At 37.2% G+C, this 22,426-nt stretch overlaps 1 protein-coding gene and 1 pseudogene across 6 annotated transcripts in view; both read right to left on the bottom strand.

Moving 5' to 3' along the window:
• The window catches only part of UGGT2 (UDP-glucose glycoprotein glucosyltransferase 2), a 172,054-nt gene that overhangs the window by 87,090 nt on the left and 62,538 nt on the right, over nt 1-22,426 (bottom strand). For all 6 annotated transcript variants that reach the window (XR_010937087.1, XR_010937088.1, XR_010937090.1 and 3 more), the window contains 4 exons: nt 16,045-16,164; nt 15,100-15,185; nt 14,416-14,551; nt 4,133-4,264 (listed from right to left, as the gene is read on the bottom strand). Coding sequence is in view for 2 of the 6 variants with exons in the window: in XM_067713891.1 (XP_067569992.1) it covers nt 4,133-4,264; nt 14,416-14,551; nt 15,100-15,185; nt 16,045-16,164 (474 nt within the window). In the remaining 4 variants the exon portion in view is untranslated. The remainder of the gene's footprint in view (nt 1-4,132; nt 4,265-14,415; nt 14,552-15,099; nt 15,186-16,044; nt 16,165-22,426) is intronic.
• Nucleotides 4,393-5,637, bottom strand: LOC137211428 (2-iminobutanoate/2-iminopropanoate deaminase pseudogene; annotated as a pseudogene).

Here is a 22,426-nt window from a genome sequence, read left to right as displayed (position 1 = left end):
GTCTCTGTTTGTCTCTGTCCTATTAAATTTTGATTTTATTTTTAATTTTCAAAAGATCTTCATGTACTCTATTCTTTTACCTCTTGTGGACAGAATATTGTAAGTAATAAATGTTTGTTGAAAGAAAAAGTAAAGGTTGGATACAGAGAGAAAACTACAGGAACATGAGTTTAGGGAATAAAGGCCTAAGACATTTATTTTCTTTGTGACGTAGTAATCAGAATGATTTTTGAGGCATGAAGAGAAAGGTGAAAAGGGCTTATAGGACTGATGAATGTTTAGAATAACTCTTGGGAGGAATAGGTAAGGAATAAAACCAGGCACAACTAAAGGACGGTAAGTAACACAGAGTCCAATTTAAGCTGGAGATTAAGTAGACTTGAGAAAAATGCAGAAATTAAGAAATGAAGCTATTGTCATTACAAGACAGTCTTACAGGAAGAGAGGAGTAAAAAAGGAGAAAACAGAAGACTGAACTCACACACAAAAGATGGGATTCAGTGTTTCTGAGGAGTGTACTGAATTCGTAATCTTCACAAAAATCCTTAATGTGTTTCATAATTTCAGGAGAATATGACTACAGGTATCTTAAAATTGGCAACACCATAAAAATATTCATTTTGCAGCTTAACTCGATAAAGAGTAAAAGTGGATTTCTGATAAATACGGTAGATTTATCACAGGTGCTCATCTCGATTCTGCAAGTTTCACTATGCCAACTACAGATTGGCGCTTGCCACCCACCTCTACAAGGATTAAATCACGTGCTGCTGCAGCCGCTGACCTTCAACACCCCCTGAAAGGAGTTCAGGTGGAGAGCAGAGACGAGGCACTCTGTGCTCTGAGAAAAACTGGCAGAACAGGTCTTCAGATAGATATTTTCAGAAGCCAATTTTATGAGCCCAATTCTTATTTCTCCTCTTATCTAGAAAAGCACTAAAATCCTTCATGGTGACGTCTGCTCCTCGTGACTAGCAGTAACCTTCACTAGACTAGCGGAAACCTTCTGCAAAGAAAATGTGCTTAATTGCATGTACTCCCCTGTCACCAAAATCACATGTATACTGACCTTCCCCCCTACTTCTTCGGAGCAGTTTCTCAGAGCTATCTGAAATACCGTCTCCTGGGCTATAGTCCTCATTTTGCCCTCAATAGAACTTAACTCGTGACTCTCATGTGCATTTTTTTAAGTCAGCAACTAAAATGAGAGTATAATAATAAAAATCATGATGACAACGATGATGATAACAACAATAACAAGATATGAGCCCACAAAGAAAAATGGGAGAAAAGATAAAGAGCAGGTGACCAAAGTAGAAAGGGAAGTCGCTCCCGTGCAGACAGAAAGGAACGTCAACATTTTCAGAACCCCTGAGGGCTAAAAACCTAGACTACCTTAGAAGGAGAAGATAAGGAGCAGAGCACAAAATGTGGAAACCTGTTGAGAGTCTGTATGCAGAGAAGTTGTATACCAAGGCCCCTCTCTCAATCCTGAAAGGCTAAACTATTCTGCTTCCCTTTACTCTCTGTTGAAATTGAATCACAAAGGCTCTAGATTTGGGGATTCTAGGTATAGTGGAAGGCTGAGAAAAGGGAGGGAAACAAGACAGAAGATTGAAGGAAAGTTCACATTCTTTCAACCCAGCCTATTACCACATCCTATTTCTGGACATATCCTATCGCCTCGTTTCCCACATCTGCACCCTTTCATTTGCCACATATACTCCTTCTAAGAGGAAAATAAAGAATTCTCATTTGAAGAAATCAAACCCTGCAACAGAATGCCAGCATTCGAAAAGACATTCATTTGTTGGTCATCTAGCTGAAAAAACTGACTCACTCCCCAAGTGAGGCCCACCAACCGAAAAGACCCGTTTATTTGTAAGCAGCTTTTTACGGTTTCATACTTACACATCAAAGACAACCAGACATCATAATACATTTGACAAATGCTTCAAACACAAAAAAGGAAATCAAACTGGATGAAAAAGGGAAGCTATAGAAGGCAGAGATAGCGCAGGGCACAGAACACCACATCAAAAAGCTAACATTCTTAGATTAAAAAACTGTGCTCATGAAAGAAAAACTGGACACTACAAAAAGGAATAAAAGAAGAAGAAAAAGTAAATAATTGCTCAATCCAGAAGATTCAGAAAGAACAGAGAAAATACAGGAAAGGAAAGCACTGAAAAACAACACAAAGAAATTCCCAGAATTGATGGACACATATCTCCATTAGAAGGGACCCACCAAACACCCAATGTGTTAAATGAAAGAGGATCAAGACAAAGACATATCATGAAATTTCCAAGCAACAGGGATAAAAAGATCCTAAAAACCTTCAAACAGGAAATATAAATAAATAGATCAAAGAAAGACAAAGGAGTCAAAATCAGATTGGTATCATTCATTTCAGTAGCTTATTAGGAGCTAGGAGAGAGTAAAAGAAAGCCTTCAAAATCCACACGAAAAATGATTACCCAGTCCAACAATCAATAAAATGCAAATATAAAATAAAAAACTTTTATATAAAAGAGATCAAAGAATTTTTTTCATGCATACTTGCTTGAGAAAGAAGTAAAAGCAAAATAAATCAAAAAGAGGAAACGCACAGTGTCCATGAAGCCGGAGAAAAAGCAGAGATCCAATGAAGGAAAGCAGCAGAGGCAGATCCAGAAATGACAGCTGTGCTTCAGGTACAGAGGACAACCAGTTCAGTTTAGACAAAATGCAGAGTGGCTGCAGAAGGGCATTCTTGGGGCTGGTGTGTGGGGGGCAAAGTGCTGGCTTGTTAATGGCTTTGTTTGTGTAAGGAAAATTCTAGATATGTTATCTGACCAATATCTTGACTATCTTGATATATTTGCAATAGGTAGAAAACTACGTGAATGAGTAAAAATGGAGTAACCCTTAAAGCTACAAAAAAAAGAAAAGTTGTTAAAAAACAACCATAGTACTTGACTTACTAACAAGGAACACTTAAAAAGTCACACTCACACTAAATATTCATTTAACCAAAATGTGTTAAAAACAGATCTGATAATCAGCTGGTTTGCAACTGCACAGGACTTTCCAATTCTTATTGTACTGAAATACTTTTGCACCAGTTGGTAAGTAACTGCTCTCTTGGGATGGCGATTCCCCACATGAGAACTACCTTGACCGCTTTCCCAGACCATCCATGTCAACGTGATTCAGCTATAAGCAAGTCAGTATCAGCCTCAGAATGAAGGCTTCCAAGACTCCATTCCAGTTCGAGGATGTGCTTTGATTGATTCATCTGATTGTTTGCTCTTGAAGCCACAACAGGCTTAAAATATTTCAAGTACTACCACTGGGACTGGAGGAGACCAAGGGACGGTCAGGAGGTGGAAGAGAGCTCAACCTTCAATTACTGTAAGACTCAACAGATAATATCTAAAAATTAAGACGTGCAAACTTGAGGAATACAAAAGAATAAGAAGACAAGATTCCTTTCCTTAAAGTACTTATAATACAGTTGGAAATGAAATTTACATCCAAATATATTATGTATAAAAAGGTATATATTATGTATAAAAAGGTAGTTAATAGGAAACAGTAATATTGGGTTGTGAACACCAATATCTGAGGATAACATGGTGTTAGATATTTTCATGGCAACTGATATAAATAGTATGTTTTGGCTATATAAAATTATCTCAACTTAAAAATTCATTTGTATCACATCATATGTTGCTGTTGCCTTTACCTAGAACATATATGAATAAATGAATTCATTTATTTCCACATAAAAGTTAGAGTCTTGTTTGTAGAGCCATTCAGCCACTCTTTTGATTGGAGCACTTAGTCCATTTACATTTAATTATTGATAGGTATGTACTTATTGCCACTTTTTCATTGTTTTAAGGTTGTTTTTTTGTAATTTTCTGCACTGTAAATTCTGAGAAGTATCTGTTTTGGTACTTTTAAAAAAGCCAATAGTGGCAACTTAAATACTGTATACAACTTGTGTCATTCAAAGGTATAAATTTCCCCTTTTTCTGAGGGTCTAAAGTCTAAATCATGAGTTAATTATACTGAGATCATTTATTCATGAGATTATAATAAAAGTTTCTTGATCACATTTTTAAAAATTTGCATTCCAGCTTACCTTTCTTTCACCATCATATTTAGAATAAATTCCCAAAATATCCCAAATGTTAGCATGAGGAAATTCATTTTGGAGAACACCCTTCACATTGTCCACAGTGAGTATATTGTGATTCTCTACTTTTTGGTACATCTGTGAAAATAAAGATATTATAATTAACTTTCACCTTACAGTAATTAGTTTTATTTCTTTCCCTTAGCATGCATATTTATAAAATAAAGAACATATTTTATATTTTGTAAGTTCTAAGCATACTGTATACATACGTATATATACACACATGATTCCCACACATATACAAATAAGCCATTTTAAGAATACAATCTATTATCCTAGAGTAAAAATGGTTTTGTGAATATTCTTTGGCTTTCAAAATACCATATCATATTTGTATATTATATTCTATTTTGATCAAACCAGATGCTATGATTCTTAATAAAATAATGGTTAACTTTATTTTTTTATTTTTTGAAAATCTGCATGCTATTTTATTTTCATTAGAAAAATATTATCTATATAAAATTTGGTCCAGTTTCTTCTCCTTTACCTCTACCATTCAAACTTAAATGCTTTAATTTTACTCAAGTAAAAGCAGAATCATGTATCTGACATGAGAACTGAATAGTTCATACCATTAAATTAACAGAGTTTAATTGAATTAGGTGTGCTCTTTATTATTTCTCAGGAATAGTAACTCATCTTTCCTACATGCTATTTCCCTTTACTTTTATTTTTCTGAGTAACTATGTAATGTGTGTCTCTTTTCCCACATCCAGTAATGAGTGTCATAGAAGTGTAATTTATAACATCAGTAACTAGATTCATCATTAATCTTCAACTCATGTTCAATTCCCCTTATTATATGGTAGTTCCATAATAACTTCAGATATTTCAGTCAACCTTACATTTTCCAACAAATACTGTAAAAATGAAGATGTTAATTTAAAAACATTATTAAAATTCCAGACTAAATAACACGGGGCCCACTTAGAGCGATGCTGTCACGAGAGGTCCTTGGACAGCTACTGCTTCAATCTCAACACGGCCTCCTTTGGGCAAAGCAGCAACCTGGTAAACAGCTCTTGCAGGAAAACTACTCTAGAAATACTGCTTGTAGATGTCATTGACAGTATTGAAGTCGTTTATGTCAGCCAGCAAAACAGCTGTTCTTACCACATTTGTATAGTCACAGCCTGCTGCTTTCAGGATTTCACCCATGTTTGTAAGAGCTTGTTTAGCCTCTTCTGCCACCCCTCCTGGCACAAGCTGTCCACGTGCAGGATCCATGCCTAGCTGTCCTGAAATGTAAATGGTCCTGTCGACTAACACAGCCTGACTGTAGGGACCAATGGCCGCTGGGGCTTTCGCGGTGCTGATCACCTTTCTGATCAAAGACAACATGGTTAATCCTTTTTCCTTGCCGCCCCTCAGAGACAACTCAGCCCATTGGTTTTTTTAGTAGCATGTTGTTTAGTTACCATACAAGCTTTTCTTCTCATTTCTCTTTCTGTGATTTCTAGTTTCATGCTGTTGTGGTCAGAAAAGATCTTTTTTTTTTTTTTTTTTTTTTTTTTGCGGTACACGGGCCTCTCACTGCTGTGGCCTCTCCCGTTGCAGAGCACAGGCTCCGGACGCGCAGGCTCAGCGGCCATGGCTCATGGGCCTAGCCGCTCCGCGGCATGTGGGATCTTCCCGGACCGGGGCATGAACCCGTGTCCCCTGCATTGGCAGGCGGACTCTCAACCACTGCGCCACCAGGGAAGCCCAGAAAAGATCTTTGAAATAATTTCTATCCTCTTAAAATTTTTTGAGACCTGTTTTGTGTCCTAGTGTGTGCTCTATCCTAGAGAATGTTCCATGTACACTTGAAAAGAATGTATATTCTAGTTTTTTTGGGTGTAATGTACAGAAAATATCAATTAAATCTAACTGTTCTATTGTGTCATTTAGGATCTCTGTTGCCTTACTGATTTTCTGTCTGGAATATCTGTCCACTGATCAATGGGGTGTTATAGTCTTCTACTATTATCGTGTTCCTGTCAATTCCTCCCTTTATGTCTGTTAGTATTTCTTTTATGTATTTAGGTGCTCCTTTATTGGGTGCATATATGTTAACAAATGCAATATCCTCCTCTTATATTAATCCTCTTATCATTAGGCAGTGTTCTTTTTTTATCCTTTATGGTCTTTGTTTTAAAGTCTATTTCATCTAATGTGAGTATTACTATCCCTGATTTCTTGTCATTTCCATTTCCATGAAATATCTTTTCCATACCCTCACTTTCAATCTATGTGTGTCTTTTGCCCTAATAGGCAGCATATTGTAGGCTGCCTATTAGGGCAGCATATTGTAGGCTCTTGTTTTATTATCCAATCTGCCACTCTATGTCTTTTGAGTGAAGCATTTAGTCCTTTGACATTTAAGGTAATTATTATTATTATTTTTCTTTTTTGCGGTACGCGGGCCTCTCACTGTTGTGGCCTCTCCCATTGCGGAGCACAGGCTCCGGACGCACAGGCTCAGAGGCCATGGCTCACGGGCCCAGCTGCTCCGCGGCATGTGGGATCTTCCCGGACCGGGGCACGAACCCGTGTCCCCTGCATCGGCAGGCGGACTCTCAACCACTGTGCCACCAGGGAAGCCCTAAGGTAATTATTGATAGACATGTATTTATTGCCATTTTAAACCTTGTTTCCCTTAAATATTTCCATTTAAGGTAATTATTGATAGATATGTATTTATTGCGATTTTAAACCTTGATTTTGTATTTCTCCTTTGTTCTTTTCTTTTTATTTTCCCTTTTGCAGTTTGATGATTTTCTTTTGTGCTATGCTTAAGTTCTCCTCTTTTTTGTTTCTGTGAATCTATTTTATGTGTTTGATTTGTGGTTTCTCTGTTTTTCAATTATGTTATCCCATTACTATATCTACTTGATTTAGACTGGTAGTCATACAGGTCTAAATAAATTCTAAAAAAAAAAAAAAATCTAAATTTTCTTATTCCCTTCCCCCACATTTTATGATTTTGAGGTCCTCTTTTACATCTTCATGTTTATTCTTTTGCTGTTCATTGCAGTCATCATCGCATTTCCAACTGTGATCTTCTCTTTTCTATAGATTCTTCCTTCTTTTCTATTTAGAGAAGACCTTTCCATATTTCTTTTAGGATAGGTTTAGCATTGCTGTATTCTTTTAGTTTTTGCTTGTCTGAGACATTCTTTATCTCACCTTCCATTCTAAATAATAATCTTGCTGGGTAGAGAGTATCCTAGGTTGCAGGATTTTCCTTTTTAGGACTTTGAATATATCTTGCCACTCCCTTCTGGCCTCCAACACTTCTGTAGAGAAATCAGCTGATAGTTACAAAGGAATGCCCTTAGGCTAACTCTTTGTTTTTCTCTTGCAACCTTTACAATCCTCTCTTTAACTTTTGCCATTTTAATTATAGCATGTCTTAGTGTAGGTTTATTTGGTTTTTCTTGTTTGGGACCCTCTGTGCTTCCTGTACCTGTTTATCTGTTTCCTTCTTTAGGTTTGGGAAGTTTTCGGCAATAGTTTCTTCAAATACATTTTCAATCCCATTTTTCTTCTTCTCCTTCTGGGATCCCTATTATGCATAGATTGGCATGCTTTATGTTATCCCATAGGTCTCTTATATTGCTTTTATTTTTTTGTTTTCATTTGTCCTTCTGTCTGCTGGTTCTTATTGGGTGATTCCATTATTTTATCTTCCAGATCACTTATTCATTCTTCTGCATTATTTAGTTTGCTATTTATTGCCTTTAGCTGAGCTTTCATCTCAGCAATTGAGTTTTCTAATTTTAATTGGCTCCTCTTTATAGTTTCTAGTTCCTTGTTACAGCGATCTGCACTTCTATCGATAGTCTTTCTTAATTCCTTCAGTATTTTTATTACCCCCTTTTTGAACTCGGGACCTGGCAGATTGGAAAGATCTGTTTCATTGTTCTTTCAGAGGATTTTTCTTGTTCTTTTGGTTGAGAGTGGTTCCTCTGCTTCTTCACTTTACTTATATTTCTCTGATGCTATGAATTTGGGAGTAACAATTATCTACTGTGGTCTCCGAGGGTTGTTTTTATGCGGGAGCATCCCTGTGTATCCTGCATGAGTCTAATATCTTTGGTGTGAGGGCTGTTTGTAGTATGGATGTCTGCCACGTCTTTCCTCCATGTGTGCTGGCTGTTATCTCCTTAATAGAGGGCGTGACTGGTGTTGTGGTGACCAGTGCACTGGATGTTGAGTGGGGCCTCCTCTTTGCTCTGTGATTGTCACAGCCCTGTTGGGGGCTGGGTCTGCTCCGTAGTTGTTGGAATAGAAGCCCCCAGATTCGTTTCTAAGCTGTGGTGTGAGGTATGCAGGACTGGAGTGCTTCCACTGGTAGAGGAGACGTTGAGTATGCCTCTGCAGGAGCTGTCCACCGGGAAGTGCAATCTGTGGTGGTGTCTGTCACCTGTTGTGCGGGCTCACAAAGTAAACTGTTGCTGGCGCTGCCCTTGACCCTGCCTCAGTCATGGGAATGCAGGCAATCAGCCTGGATGTCTCTCAAAGCCATCAGTGCAGTTCCACTGAAGTCAGGAACCAGGACCCACTGTGGGAGCTAGGGAGTCAGCCCAGACCCCAGCTCCTGCAGGGAGCTGTTCACATGTCCTGTAGGCTCTGAGCTTACAAAGGTCCTGTGGTATAAATCCACTAAAGCTGCCCAGGACAGGGCTCAGATTTCAGCCACCCCCTTCCAAAGTCACATGGCCCCTGGGGATCAGCTCAGATTTCAGGCCCACCTCCACTTGGGGGCAACCCCCTGCACTTGCAGGCTCCCAGAGCTCTTGAGGAGCTGAGCCAGCTCTGTTCACGGTAAAAAAGCTGCTGCTATGGTGAGGTCCCACCCTCCCTTTGCACATTAACAATGAATGGGGCTTTTTATGGTGGACCTGGGCTCCTTAAACACACTCCCAGTTTTGGCCTGTACTGCATTCTCACTCCTTCAGGCTGTCTCCACACAGCCAACCCCAGTCCTCTCCCTGGGTCTGTCTGCTGAAGCCTGAGTTTCAGCACCCCACTCCCGCATGCACCAGCAGACAGAAGTCTCATGTTGGGGAATGCAACGAGGTGGCAAGAACCATCTGTGGTGGTCTCCTCTGTTTTTCCTGTTGCAGTCTAGCTTCTGTACTCTCCTCTGACCCTCTGAAGCTGGCTGATCCCCCAGCCACTGAAGAGGGTTCCCAGGGTAAGGGAACATTTCCTCTTTCATAGCTCCCTCGCAGGGTTGCAGGTCCCATCCCAATTCTTTTTTTTTTTTTTTTCTTCATCCTACCGGTTACATGGTGATCTTTCTTGCAGTTTTGATTGTATGAGGTCTTCTTCCAGAGTTCAGTAGGTTTTCTGTGAGAACTGTTCCACAAATAGATGTATTTAATGTATTTGAGGGAGGAGGTGAGCTCCACGTCCTTCTATTCCACCATCTTGATCCCTGCCCCCGAATTTCTTACATATTTCGGTATTAACCCCTTATCAGATACACGGTTTGTAAATACTTTCTCCTATTCTATAGGCTGCCATTTGCTTTTGTTGATGGTTTCCTTTGCTGTGCAGAAGCATTTTAGTTTGATACAGACTCCCTGTTTATTCTGGGTTTTTTGGCCTTTGATTTTGTCAAATCCAAAAAATTATTGCCAAGATAAATGTCAAGGAGCTTAACTCCTATGTTTTCTTCTATGAAATGTTTCTTTTTTTTTCTTTTACAGCATCAGAGCTTATGTTCAACTCTTTAATCCCTTATGACTTGATTTTGGGATATGGAATAAGATAGGGGTCCAGTTTCACCATTCTGCATGTGGATATCCAGCTGTCCCAATACCATTTATTGAAGAAACGATCTTTTTCCCATTGTACATTCTTGGTTCCTTTGTTGCAAATTAATTGATCACATATGAATGGGTTTATTTCTCAGTTCTCAATTCTATTTATCTGTTTTTTTGTTTTGTTTTGTTTTTTTGCGGTACGCGGGCTTCTCACTGTTGTGGCCTCTCCCGTTGCGGAGCACAGGCTCCGGACACGCAGGCTCAGCAGCCATGGCTCACGGGCCTAGCTGCTCCGTGGCATGAGGGATCTTCCTGGACCGGGGCACGAACCCATGTCCCCTGCATCGGCAGGCGGACTCTCAACCACTGTGCCACCAGGGAAGCCCTATTTATCTCTTTTTATACCAGTATAATACTGTTTTGATTATTATAATTTTGTAATATATTTGACATCAGTAAGTGTGATGCCTCTGACTTTATTCTTTCTCAAGACTGCTTTGCCTATTAGGGGTCTTTCATGGTTCCATATGAATTTTATGATTTTTTTTCTATTTCTGTGAAAAATGCTACTGGAATTTTAAATGCGCTAAATCTGTAGATTGCTTTGGGTAGTACAGAATATTTAATGGTATTAATTCTCTAATCCATGAACATGGAATATCTTTCCATTTATCTATGTCCTCTTCAATTTCTTTCATCCATGTTTTATAATTTTCAGTGTAAAGATCTTTCACCTCCTTGGTTAAATTTGTTCCTAAGCATTTTACTTTTTTTGATGCTATGGTAGATGGGACTGTTTACTTAGTTTCTCTTTCCAAGAGTTCTTTGTCAGTGTATAGAAATGTAACTGATTTTTTCCGTTGCAACTTTATTGAATTTGTTTATTAGTTCTAACAGATTTTTGATGGGGTCTTTAAGGGTTTTCTACATACAAGATCATGTCATGTGCAAACAGATAATATTGCTTCTTTCTAATTTGGATGCCTTTTATTTATTGTTTTTGCCTAATTCTCTGGCTAGGATTTCAAATACTATGCTGATTAAGAGTGGTGAGAGTGGACACCTCACCTTGTTCCTGATCTTAGAGAAAAAGCTTTCATCTTTTCACTGTTGAGGATGATGTTAGCTGTGGGCTTGTCACATATAGCTTTCATTATATGTTGAGGTACATTCCTTCTATACCTAATTTGTTGAGAGTTTTTTTTTTTTAATCATAAAAGGCTGTGAATTTTGTCAAATGCTTCTTCTGCATCTATTGAGATGATCATATGAGTTTTATCCTTCCTTTTGTTAATATGGTGTATCACACTGATTGATTTGTGTATGTTGAATCATCCTTGCATCCCAGAAATAAATCCCACTTGCTTGTGGTATATGATCCTTTTAAGGTACTGTTGAATTCACTTCTTTAATACTTTGCTGAGGATTTCTGCATCTATGTTCATTAGGGATACTGGCCTGTAATTTTCTTTTCTTGTAGTGTTCTTAACTGGCTTTGGTATCAAGATAATGCTGGGATTGTAAAATGAGTTTGGAAGTATTCTCTCCTCTTCTATTTTTTGGAAAAGTTTGATAAGGATTGGTATCAACCTGTCTTTAAATGTTTTGTAGAATTTGCCAATGAAGCCATCTGGTCCTGGGTTTTCTTTGTTGGGAGGTTTCTGATCCCTGATTCAATCTCCTTACTAGGAATTGGTCTGTTCAGATTTTCTATTTCCTTATGATTCAGTCTTGGTAGGTTGTATATTTCTAGCAATTTATCCATTTCTTCTTGATTGTTGAATACTTGGCTTGTGAATAATTTCCCACCTTTCTTTATCCATTCTTCTAGTACGCTTAAGTTTAATTTACTCATACTTAACATAATTATTGGTATGGGTGGATTAACTTGTGCCATTTTGCTATTTGTTTTCTATATATGTGTCTTTTGTTTATTGATTCTTCCTTTACTGTCTTCTTTTGTGCTTAAGAGATAATTCTTAGAGTGCCATTTCAACTCTTCTTTTGATTTTTAAACGATTTTTAAATTTATTTTCTTTGTGGTTACTCCAGTAATTACAATATACATTGGAACTTACCACAATCTACTTCCTATTAATCCTAATTACAAAATATAGAATTTAAAATAGATCCATTTCATTCTACTTTGTACAATTATTGTCACATGTATTACCTCTAAGTAAGTTAGAATTTATGTTTCATTAAATCTTGTGTAATTTAAAGAGAAAAATATATTCATACAGCCTTCTGTATTTATCTATATATTTACATTTTATTTACAGTTGCCATTTCATTTCTTCCCGTAGATGTGAGTTACCATCTGGTGTCATTTCCTTTTAGTGTTTCTTTTTAGGTGGCCAGAAATTCTTTTTCTGTGAATATCATTATTTTACCTTTTTCCAAGGATCACAGTCCTTGTTGCTTCTTGTTGAACATCTGAAAACAGACTTATATCATGTATTTTGTTCAGTTTTATAAGTGCTTACTGTAGGATGGCTAATCTATTGTTTGTTACTCCATTGTGGCCAAAAGTTAAAGTCTTAAAGTGCTTTTACATTCTCTAACTGAATTCATCAAATATTCATTAAGTATGTAACATATACTTTTGAATCTGAATGTTGTAAGGTAGGGAGAGAAAATTAAACTACTTGTATGTCTGTACAGTCACTATGCAGTAGAGCTGAGATACAAAGTAAGATCATTTTACTACAAATAATGTACTTACTCTAGCATAATTCTCCAATATATTTCAATAACTTTCATACACTGTTATTATGACTTTGGCCTTCTGTTATATTCTTCTTCTCTCCTGATACTGTATTTTCAAATTAATTTAAATATAATAATTTGCTCATTGAAAGTAACGAAACAGTATTAAAGAGAATTTATAATTCACGTATTTTACTAAAAGACAAGATTTTGCTCAAATTATTCTAAATTAGTGAAGCTAAGTGATCTAATGGACATAATACTCTCCCAACAGAATGTTAACTCAACAACGTTTTACCTTTCTGTGGGATATAAAAATTTGGTGGTCACAAGCACATACAGTTTGAAAAACTATGAACAATCTGACCCTTCAGACCCCAGTGGATTCTAACTGCTTTCTCTAAATATCTCTTCCTCACTGATTTTTCCTTCTTCTTCTTCGTTTAGCACAACTTATAGGCTATTGCACATATTCAATACCTACTTTTATGCTGCTTTGTACTGAATCATATGGTTTCGAGTGCAATTCAGTTTTCCAAGAGATTACAGTACTGTGCTGAACATCACAGTAGATAATTCAAAAGGTAAGGTACTGACAAATATGCCATCATGTGCAAATTAATGTCTACTACAAAATGCTCAAAGAAGAGAGATTAAGTAGAGATAATTAAGGTAATTTAGGTCTCAATTATAAATAATTAAGGTAAAGATAATTTTGGAAGGTCTTGAAGTTTCTTAGTGTTGAATATCATACTGATCCTTTCACAGTGAGGTAGGTGGACTTTAATAAAAGATTTAAGTCAATCTGACTGAATCCCTTATAAACTCTTACACCAATCAGTAAAACTAATAGACTGAGATATACTATTGACACTTATTCCATGGTACTATTTTACAGAATACAGTGCATCCCCAAGTCACTGAAGTGTAGGTAACTTCTATACCTCAGGACAATGACTCAGTGAAGTATTTAGTGGTTTTCGTGGGAGCTCCAGAAACAGGGCAGGAAATTTACACTGCTTCGGTAATTTCATTTTCAGTTTGAAGAAGAACCATTCCCTGTTAGAATAATGGTTGACAAGCCAAAGAATAATAAATATAAAAATGAATAGTTGTTTAAAGCTATAACCTGACTTTCTTGATAACAACAGTATAGCTCTTTAATACATTTATAGTTCCATTATGAGCCATAAGAGAGTTTCAAACCCTCCATTATAAAATAATCTTCTTACCTCTTGTTTTTCCTAAATAAGGTTCTTACCAATTTCTGACATTTCTTGTAGTCTCTTTGTCAGACTCAGCATCAATCTTACCATTTTGACACCAATTTGCTGTTGTGAAGTTTTCTTCCTCCTTTGAAATTCTCTAGGAAGTCTCTATATACGTTGTCATTTAGAACATTTAAGTTTGAAATAATCTTTTCTATTCATGATTTTATTCCAAACCCAGCTCAAGAATTCTTCCCTTACTAATTATTTTCTATTAATATGCTTCCTCTAAATTTATATTCCTTTAAGTTCCTTTATTGGTTGGGTAAACCTAAATAAATCCATAGATTTGGGCAGAGCCTCATTTATAAAATGGGGACAATATTATGTACTTCAGTTGGGAGCTGCAAGAATCAAATTCATCATGTGTACTAATCCCCATGATAGTTTTTATAAACTTTGAAATGTTAAAATAATAAATAATAATAATTATAGTAATGCAAAAACCACTAACCATCCTAAAGAAATTATATGTAGTACATCAACTCACGTGTACTATGGAAATAAATGCTTGTGATACACCATGCTCTTCTGCAATATAGTTGAAAGCTCGCCAAAGAGCAACTCCAGCATCATTTTTTCCATCAACTTCATCATCTGTATTAACAATGAACACAAAACCAATTCTAGGAAAGAATATGAATGAGAGATGTTACAACTACCTCTTGAACCACAATAAACCACGATTTTTAAATATTATTAGACTAGAACATCTAGATGGAGGGAATGTGTTAGTATCTGGGGTAAAGGGGAGTATTATTATTTGAAAAGCTTTGATTTGTAATGCCTTTCCACCAAAATCCTCATCTCTGTTGGATTCCTCCAAAATGTAAAACTCTCTCTGGTGGTGACATTATCAAATAGCTATTTTTTTCCAGAAAGAAAAAGTGGAGGGAAGTGTACTCCTAACACGACCACGGAAAATGGACCCATCCTTAAGTACCCAAGTGACAATCATTCTCTCAGGAAGGTAACAGGGTGAACAAGACTACCAAGCAGCTCTGATTAATGGAGTCGACCATAAAGGTGTATGATTTTTCACAGCACACAGCTATGTCGTGTCAGGCCCTAGAGATGACCATCACTTTGAATTCAACATTGACACTCCGTGTGACACAACATGAACATCACTGGATTTCCTTCAGTTGACAGTCTGTTATAAATTGATAATTACCTAAGAGGAATTTTATGATAAAAGAAAAGTTCAGCAAGTTTTATAAAGTCCACGGTATATTCTTGAGCCGGATCAATAAACAGAACCTAAAAAAAAGTAGTAGACTATAATCACCATTTTGTTTTAACACTTCATAATTTTCATGAAATTGAAACTTAATCTAATTTCTGTAGCTAAAAGCATGAAATTCAAGGTACAATTTTTTAAATTTTCTAGCAATTTTAAAGAATTTTGAGGAACGTACATAAGAAAGAGTTGCACAGTTTACAAATTTCTAAAAGCTACACACCAAAATATAATACACGAAACTTAATCAGGTTATTCATCCTCTTTTTGAAGCACAGCACTAAGTAAATATTTTTTAGAAGAAGTGAAATACCTTATTCTAAGTGTTCGTTGGATTTTCTGTGATTTTTTTAAAAAAGGAAATAGAAATTGAATTTTGATCCAAAGAATAACAGCATTAACATCTGCTGTAGGAACTAAGATATTCAATTCCTATGTGAAAAAAATATAAAGCCCTAGGTGTTTTCTCCACATTACAAAGTTCTATAAGGTTATTTAACATTGTAATAATGAATATTTATATCACAGATGACATAGTAGTATTTATGTATTTTTCCCTGAAATGTACTTAAATTAGTTCTTTATAATAAAGAAGGAAGAAAAGTTTGATCATAAATTGCTTTTAGAAAATATAACAGTAACCCATCAATTTAATGATGGTATTATAAAAGCACATGAGGGTTAAATAATAAAAGGCAGGTTATGTGACACTGCTAGCTTTTGATACCTAGTCAGCCATGCCACCTCAAGCTTGTTGCATCAGGCAAATACTCCTTTCCTTATTACTCACATGCCTACTTACCAAGAGCAGGGTAGTCCAAAAAGAATGGTGATATCTTTATAAAAGATGTATACAAAATTTCAAAGTATAAAACTTACCAAATTATGAAAATTACGCCTTATGAAAGGTATACTTCCAGGGGACACTGGCTTCAAGAGTTCCTGGCAACTTGAAGGCCACATAACATACAAATCATCAGTTTCTAAGTCATTAATCCACTAGAAAAGAATCCAGAAATCTGTGAAAGCTATATTAATACTTAGATCATTTTCAAAGCCGGATTTCACTTTGTCAAACAGCAAGTGAAATATACACAAGATTTTCTACATTTCTGATTAAGTATAAGAAGCTAGTTGAACATTCTTTAAGGAACATATATGTGCAAAAATTTTATATTCCCATAGCCTTCTACATTAAGCCTTCCCCTTCCGAAACAATTGACTCCATTTACTCATATGTTTGTTTTTCATACTAAAAAATAAAATTGTATAAAAATTACTCCGATAAACCATTTAAGGTACAGGAAGCAATGAGGTCATTTACCTTTCCTCTAAAATTTAAAAGCTTGGACATAAGGAAAATAAAACGACTTAACAAAAGTTAAATGTTTAAAACCGACATTTTGGACGTCCAGTTCTAATAAAGATGGAACAGCTTATATTAGACTAGCCTTTCCCCCCCCACCCCGAAACAATGACAAAAGGTAGAGAAAAGCACTGTCTAGAGTCATGGAGGTAGGGGTCAACCAACAATTAACAACTGAGGAGTTACAATCCTTGAAAGCAGGAGGCAGAGGAGGAAAGCTCCTCAACTTTGTTGCTGGGGGCATTTTCCAAATTGCAGCCTGGAGGAAGAGAATTCCAACAGAGAGTGACAGTCATATTGCGCAGTCCCAGTGTGGGGAAGATATATTTCCTACATATCGGGAAAGACAGAAGAGAAAGTTAGGGCTGCCAAACTGATGAGATGTGAGATGGGGGCAAGTCCAGGAGGAGGAAACCGCAGAGAAGAAACCAAAGAAATCTCTGCAGAAACTCCTCTCATTTGCTGACTACTCATCTACACATACACATGGCAACACGCCTCCCCCCGCAAAAAGGCCAGGAGAAAACAGAAACGCGGAGGTTGAAGCTGCAGGCATAACACGTTACTGAAGAGACAGAGGTTGGAGTTCAAGGTGGAAGGACTTTGCTAAACACTGCACTTTCATTAGAGACCCAGTAGGGCCAGACGCTAGGAGTAAGACACAAAAGAGAAGAACTCTCACACAGCCTAAAATCAAGCCTCAACAGAATGAAGTAAGCGTCTGGTACCTAGACTGCCAGAACAGACCTTACAGTTCTTTGCTTCTATAACTTTTCATCAGCAACTTCTGGTTCTAACCAAAAACCGTCATACAAAAAGAAAAGGACCAAATATCAAAATGCAGGAGAAAAAAAACAGACAATAGAAAGGGACTTAGGCAAGGACTTTAAAATAACAATTCATATACATTTTAAAAAGAACAAAAATAGGTGGAAAGACGGAAACTTTTAACAGAGAACTAAAACCTATTAAAAAAAAAGAACCAAAGGGATATTGTAGAATTTAAAACAGTGTCCGTAATTAAGAAATGGATGAACTTATCAGGTGGTTTTAATTGCAGACCGGACACAAAAGAAGAGACAGGGATTAGGAAACAGGATGACAGATCAACAGAATGTATTTTAACTAAAGCAAACAAAAATAATGCAAAATCAAAACAAAGTGTAAGAGAGATGAGTGACACGGGCAAAAGGTCTAACGTACCTGTAGCTCAAAGTCAGAGAGGAGAGGACAAATGGGACAACGCAGTACCTGAAGAAACGAGGAGGCTTTTGCACTAATCTAGACATGAATTTCTGGAGGGCTTACCTAAGCCAGAGGCAGTGGTTTTAGAGAGAAGGCAGAATTAAGAGACACACACAAAGAGGGATGAAGAGGAGGGAGAAATCTAGGGTAATTCATGGCTTTCAGAGAGGAACACTGTATCAGCAGAGAGACATTGAGCTCTAAGAGGTAGGTTTTTCCAGCGGAGAGGACAGGAAAGCAGAGAAGGAATTAACTCGGTTTCAGACATCCTCGTCTATAAATGACAGTTGACAGTTGTAACAATTTCTATTTTAGTGGCTAACAAGTATGATGGGTTCTGGGATTAGCTTTTTTCCACTAAAATTTGTCTTGGTGGTACTGAGATAGAGGGGAGAACTTTAGTCTCCCTGGAAAAATCAGTAGTACTGTCTCTTATTTATGTTTCTGAGGTAATGCTTGCCAAGATGTGAAGGTAATGGGAACGGTTCCAAAGAGCCTCACAATAGGCCAGGGATCCTGTGAGAACTGGAACTTGCAGTAGACTCAGTCAGCAATGTCTAGATTAGTTAACTGTTCTCCTGCGGGAATCCTGGGTCAGAGGAGAAGGCGGCACCATGTAGAGGATGTGAATATCCGATTCCCTTGGTGGTGAGTTGTATTTTTTACTTCAGGTGATAACCTGGCATTATGCTCTGTGTATCAGTCCCACTGAACTTGAATTAATGACTGGAGACAGAGTCATTTCTAATGTGGATCAAAACAGCTGCACGTGTTTATTTAATATGAAGACTCCTTGGTGCCACTTCAGGTCTGCTAAATCATCCCCATTTAAAACAAGGGCCCTACGTGATTCTTATCACAAATACTAAAGTTAGAAAGCTAGAGAAATGGCCTAATTTACAGCCATGGGTTTTGGGGGAAGTAATTGAGGTAATAACGTGGGTCCATTTTGGAGAACTACTGAGACAACACTGGTAATCACATTGACTAGGCCCACAGACACTGAACTGCCCCTTTCCCCAGTCTCAGGTGAATACACAAAAGCAGCAACAGTAACTGGAAGAGCGCCTCACAAATTCGCATGCAGAACTGGCACTGACACTCCAGTGATCTACCTCCATCCATTCTGTTGGTCATAACTCGGGCCTTTCTATCTACTAGGCTTCCAAGATACTGAAAAAAAGATACTGTCATTTATAGATTAGAACCTGGAAGACAATTTCCTGAACATCCAAGGAGGTCAACAAATAATCACATAATGGGTCATGCTGTTAGAGGCTGACTCTCTCTCTGAGAGAAGCAAAGAACTTAAAAGACTTACAGTTCACATCTTCTGGGCTCTCTTTGGGGAGTGACATTAGCTAAAATGGCTGAGTAAGGAGCTCCAAAACTCCGTCCTTATACAGAAAATGGAAAAACTAGAAAATCTGTGGGAATGAATATTTTCAGAACCATGAAAACTAACCAAAAGCTTGCAGCAACCCTGAGAGTGTTTATTCAAGAAAAATGGCTGCATCTCAGTAAGAACACTGAAATGTGTGGCATTATAACTTACCTAAGTCCCATCTCCTGCTCCCAAGCTAATCAGTAGCCTTGAAAATGACAGCTCACATTCCAGTACCAATATTACCAGAAGCAGTAGAATGGACTTTATTCTGAATGAATTGTAACTTTTTGTTTGAACTGTCTGGTGACTCCCTAGAAAACCTTCTGAAAAGTCTTGCCTTTATCCTGCCTAACTTGTGATTCGCCTAGTGTTAAAGCTGCTACTCTGATTTATGGAAAACATTTACAGGCAAATGTTTTAGTCACTCCTGAGACAACAGAAAATAGCTGGGACGCACAATAGAGTAACCACAAACTTAGTGAGGAAAGGCTGGGGAATGAGATGTTTTGGGAAACAGGGCTTTGGGAAGTTCTGACGTATTCCTGGAAATGTACAAGGCCACGTGCATGCCCAGGAACACGTGCATGCTCAGGAAAGACCTGAGAAGGCCCTACGTTCTTCTCACCCCTGGCTGACTTCCAAGCTCTATGCAAACAAGAACTGAAGGCTAATGCAGAGATGCAGACCACCTGATTGAATGTTTAGCATGTGCTGCTCCCCCTCCCTCCATGTGCCACACACACAGAGCCCCCGTGCAAAGACTGGGAGATTTTCTGGTTCGAGGCGTGTAAGTATATCTCTGTCCAATACTTAGCAGATGACTAGGCTAACATAACAGACACTTCTGCGGCCACACATGAAAAAGAATACAGACTTTATAAAATTAGTCACTAAACAAATAACAAAAACAACAGCAAACAGCAATAACAAACCCTGGGGAGGGGTGAGAATCTGACTTCCAGAAGTGCCACAATACAATATTCAAGATGTCCAGTTTTCAACAACAACAAAAAAGGCAATGAAAAATCCTAAATTAAACATAAGAAAACAATTCCATTTATAGGGACATAAAAAAGGGTAAAATACTTAGAAATAATTTAACAAGTCTGAGACTTACACTGAAAGCTACAAAACATTGTTGCAAGAAATTAAAGAAGACCTAAATAAATGGAAAGGCATCCCATGTTCATGGATTGGAAGATGTAATATATTTCAATAGCAATATTCCTTAAATTGATCTATAGATTCAGCAAAATCTCAATAAAAATTCCAGCTGTCTTTTTTTTCTTTTTAACAGAAATGGACAAGCTGATTCCATAATTCATAATGAAAGGGAAAGGTGCAAGGATGCCAAGACAATCTTAAAAAAGAAGAATAAAGTTGGAGGACTCAAAATTCCCGATATTTAAAGTTACTACAAAGCTACAGTAAAAAAAAAAAAACAGTGTGGTGCTGGCATAAGGATAAGATACAGATCAACAGAATTGAACTGAAAGTCCAGAAATAAACCCACATGTCTATAGTCAACTGATTTACAACATCATGACTGGACGTGAACAGGGAAACTTGCCTTTATGACTGTGGGATCCACTGTGGTTGGCAAGTTACACTCTTAGCTAAAGAACTTATAAGCTCTGCCTGTGCCTACTGGTGCCTTTTTAAAAAAAATCATATCACTATCATCTTGGTGACAATAACAAAAAATTAGAATTGTTTTTATATAATGACAAGTGGCTAGAGTGACTTGGGAACATTAAAGAAAATTAAAGAAAGTTGTAATAAACGCCCCAGGAATACAGCTACATCATCAACATCACAGTACAGAAAATAGTTGCAGGGGTAGTTTTGCTAGAATATGACCAAAGCCTCTGTCACTGTTCGTGGTCTGGCACAGTGAACTGAAAAGAAATTACAATCCAAAGGAGCCAAACATATAATCCTATAATTGTTTTTACTGACTCTTAACAAAATTCCAGTGACACCTGAGGTGATTCCTGATGTCTGAGACAGAGAAAGCTGGAATGGTAAATCAGGGATGGAAGAATACCAATGAACCTCAGATTCTTACTTAACTGTCAGTTAGACTTTTAAGAAATAAACCACCAAGATTTTTTGAGGGGAAGGGTATAAACACAGAAGTCAGAAGTGATTTAACTCAGGGCCTCAGCTTTCTCTGTAAAGATAAAAAGTAAGTGGGGAGACAGATCCAGGGGAAAAAGAATTAAAAGCAAAGTATTGCTTTCATTCATGAATAACTCTGTTTTGACATTAAGATAGTCAATGATTTTTTTTGGAGTGCTTCCTATTCAATAGGACGTGATGTATGTTGAAGATATTTAACAAAGTCCTGGTTTTTGTGGCACTTAAATTCCACTGGAAGATTATTATAAACAAATACATATCATACTGGGTGGTAGCAAGTGCTATGAAACAAAAATAAAGCTAATGTGTGAGCTAATTTTGCCGCTCTAACAGACCAAGCTGAAGAGTACTGAGACCTCAGAGCTCTGCATTTGTGCCAGTTGATTTTTTTAAGGTATCTAGAGAATAAAGCCTCAGAAACAATTTTCTACTCAGGCAGGCACTTTCCAAGTGGAAAAACAGAAGCATTTAATTGAGACACGAAGCTTCCCTTAATAGTATGTAAAAAAGATACTTTAAAAATTATTAGTTTTAAAAAGGAATGAAATTCTGATACATGCTACAATACGGATGAACACTGAAAACATTATGCCTAGTGAAATAAGCCAGGCATAAATGGACAAATACTGTATGATTAACCTTACATGAAGTACTTAGAATAGGAAATTCATAGAGACAAAAAGTAGAACAGAGGTTACCGGGGACTTAGAGGAGAAGGGAATGGGTTTCTATTTGAAATAATGAAAAAGTTCTGGAAATGGATAATGGTGATGGTTGGACAAGACTGTGAATCTACTTAATGCCAATGGATTACACACTTACAATGGTTAAAAAAGCATTATCTTATTTATATTTTATCTCAATAAAAATTATTTCATGACACTCTCAGATAGAAGTTCCTTGTAAAAGAAAGCCGCCCGAAGGTGTCGAAGAGTTGGGCAAGAAAGGAGACTTTATAGCAGTATAGAAGGAGACTTTGCGACTCTGTGGGCGGTGGAGGCAATGGGAACAGCATCAGGGCTGCTCCCCCCATGTGAGTGACTGTCTTCCACGGCCAACCTTAGAGGATCAGGATGTTACTTTATAAATGCAGCTGGACAGTTTCTTTACAGGTCTATTTC

The sequence above is a fragment of the Pseudorca crassidens genome, chromosome 18, assembly GCF_039906515.1.
Source record: "Pseudorca crassidens isolate mPseCra1 chromosome 18, mPseCra1.hap1, whole genome shotgun sequence".
Lineage (NCBI taxonomy): Eukaryota > Metazoa > Chordata > Mammalia > Artiodactyla > Delphinidae > Pseudorca > Pseudorca crassidens.
Note: the sequence above shows the minus strand (reverse complement) of the source record. Positions and strands in the feature narration are given on the sequence as shown.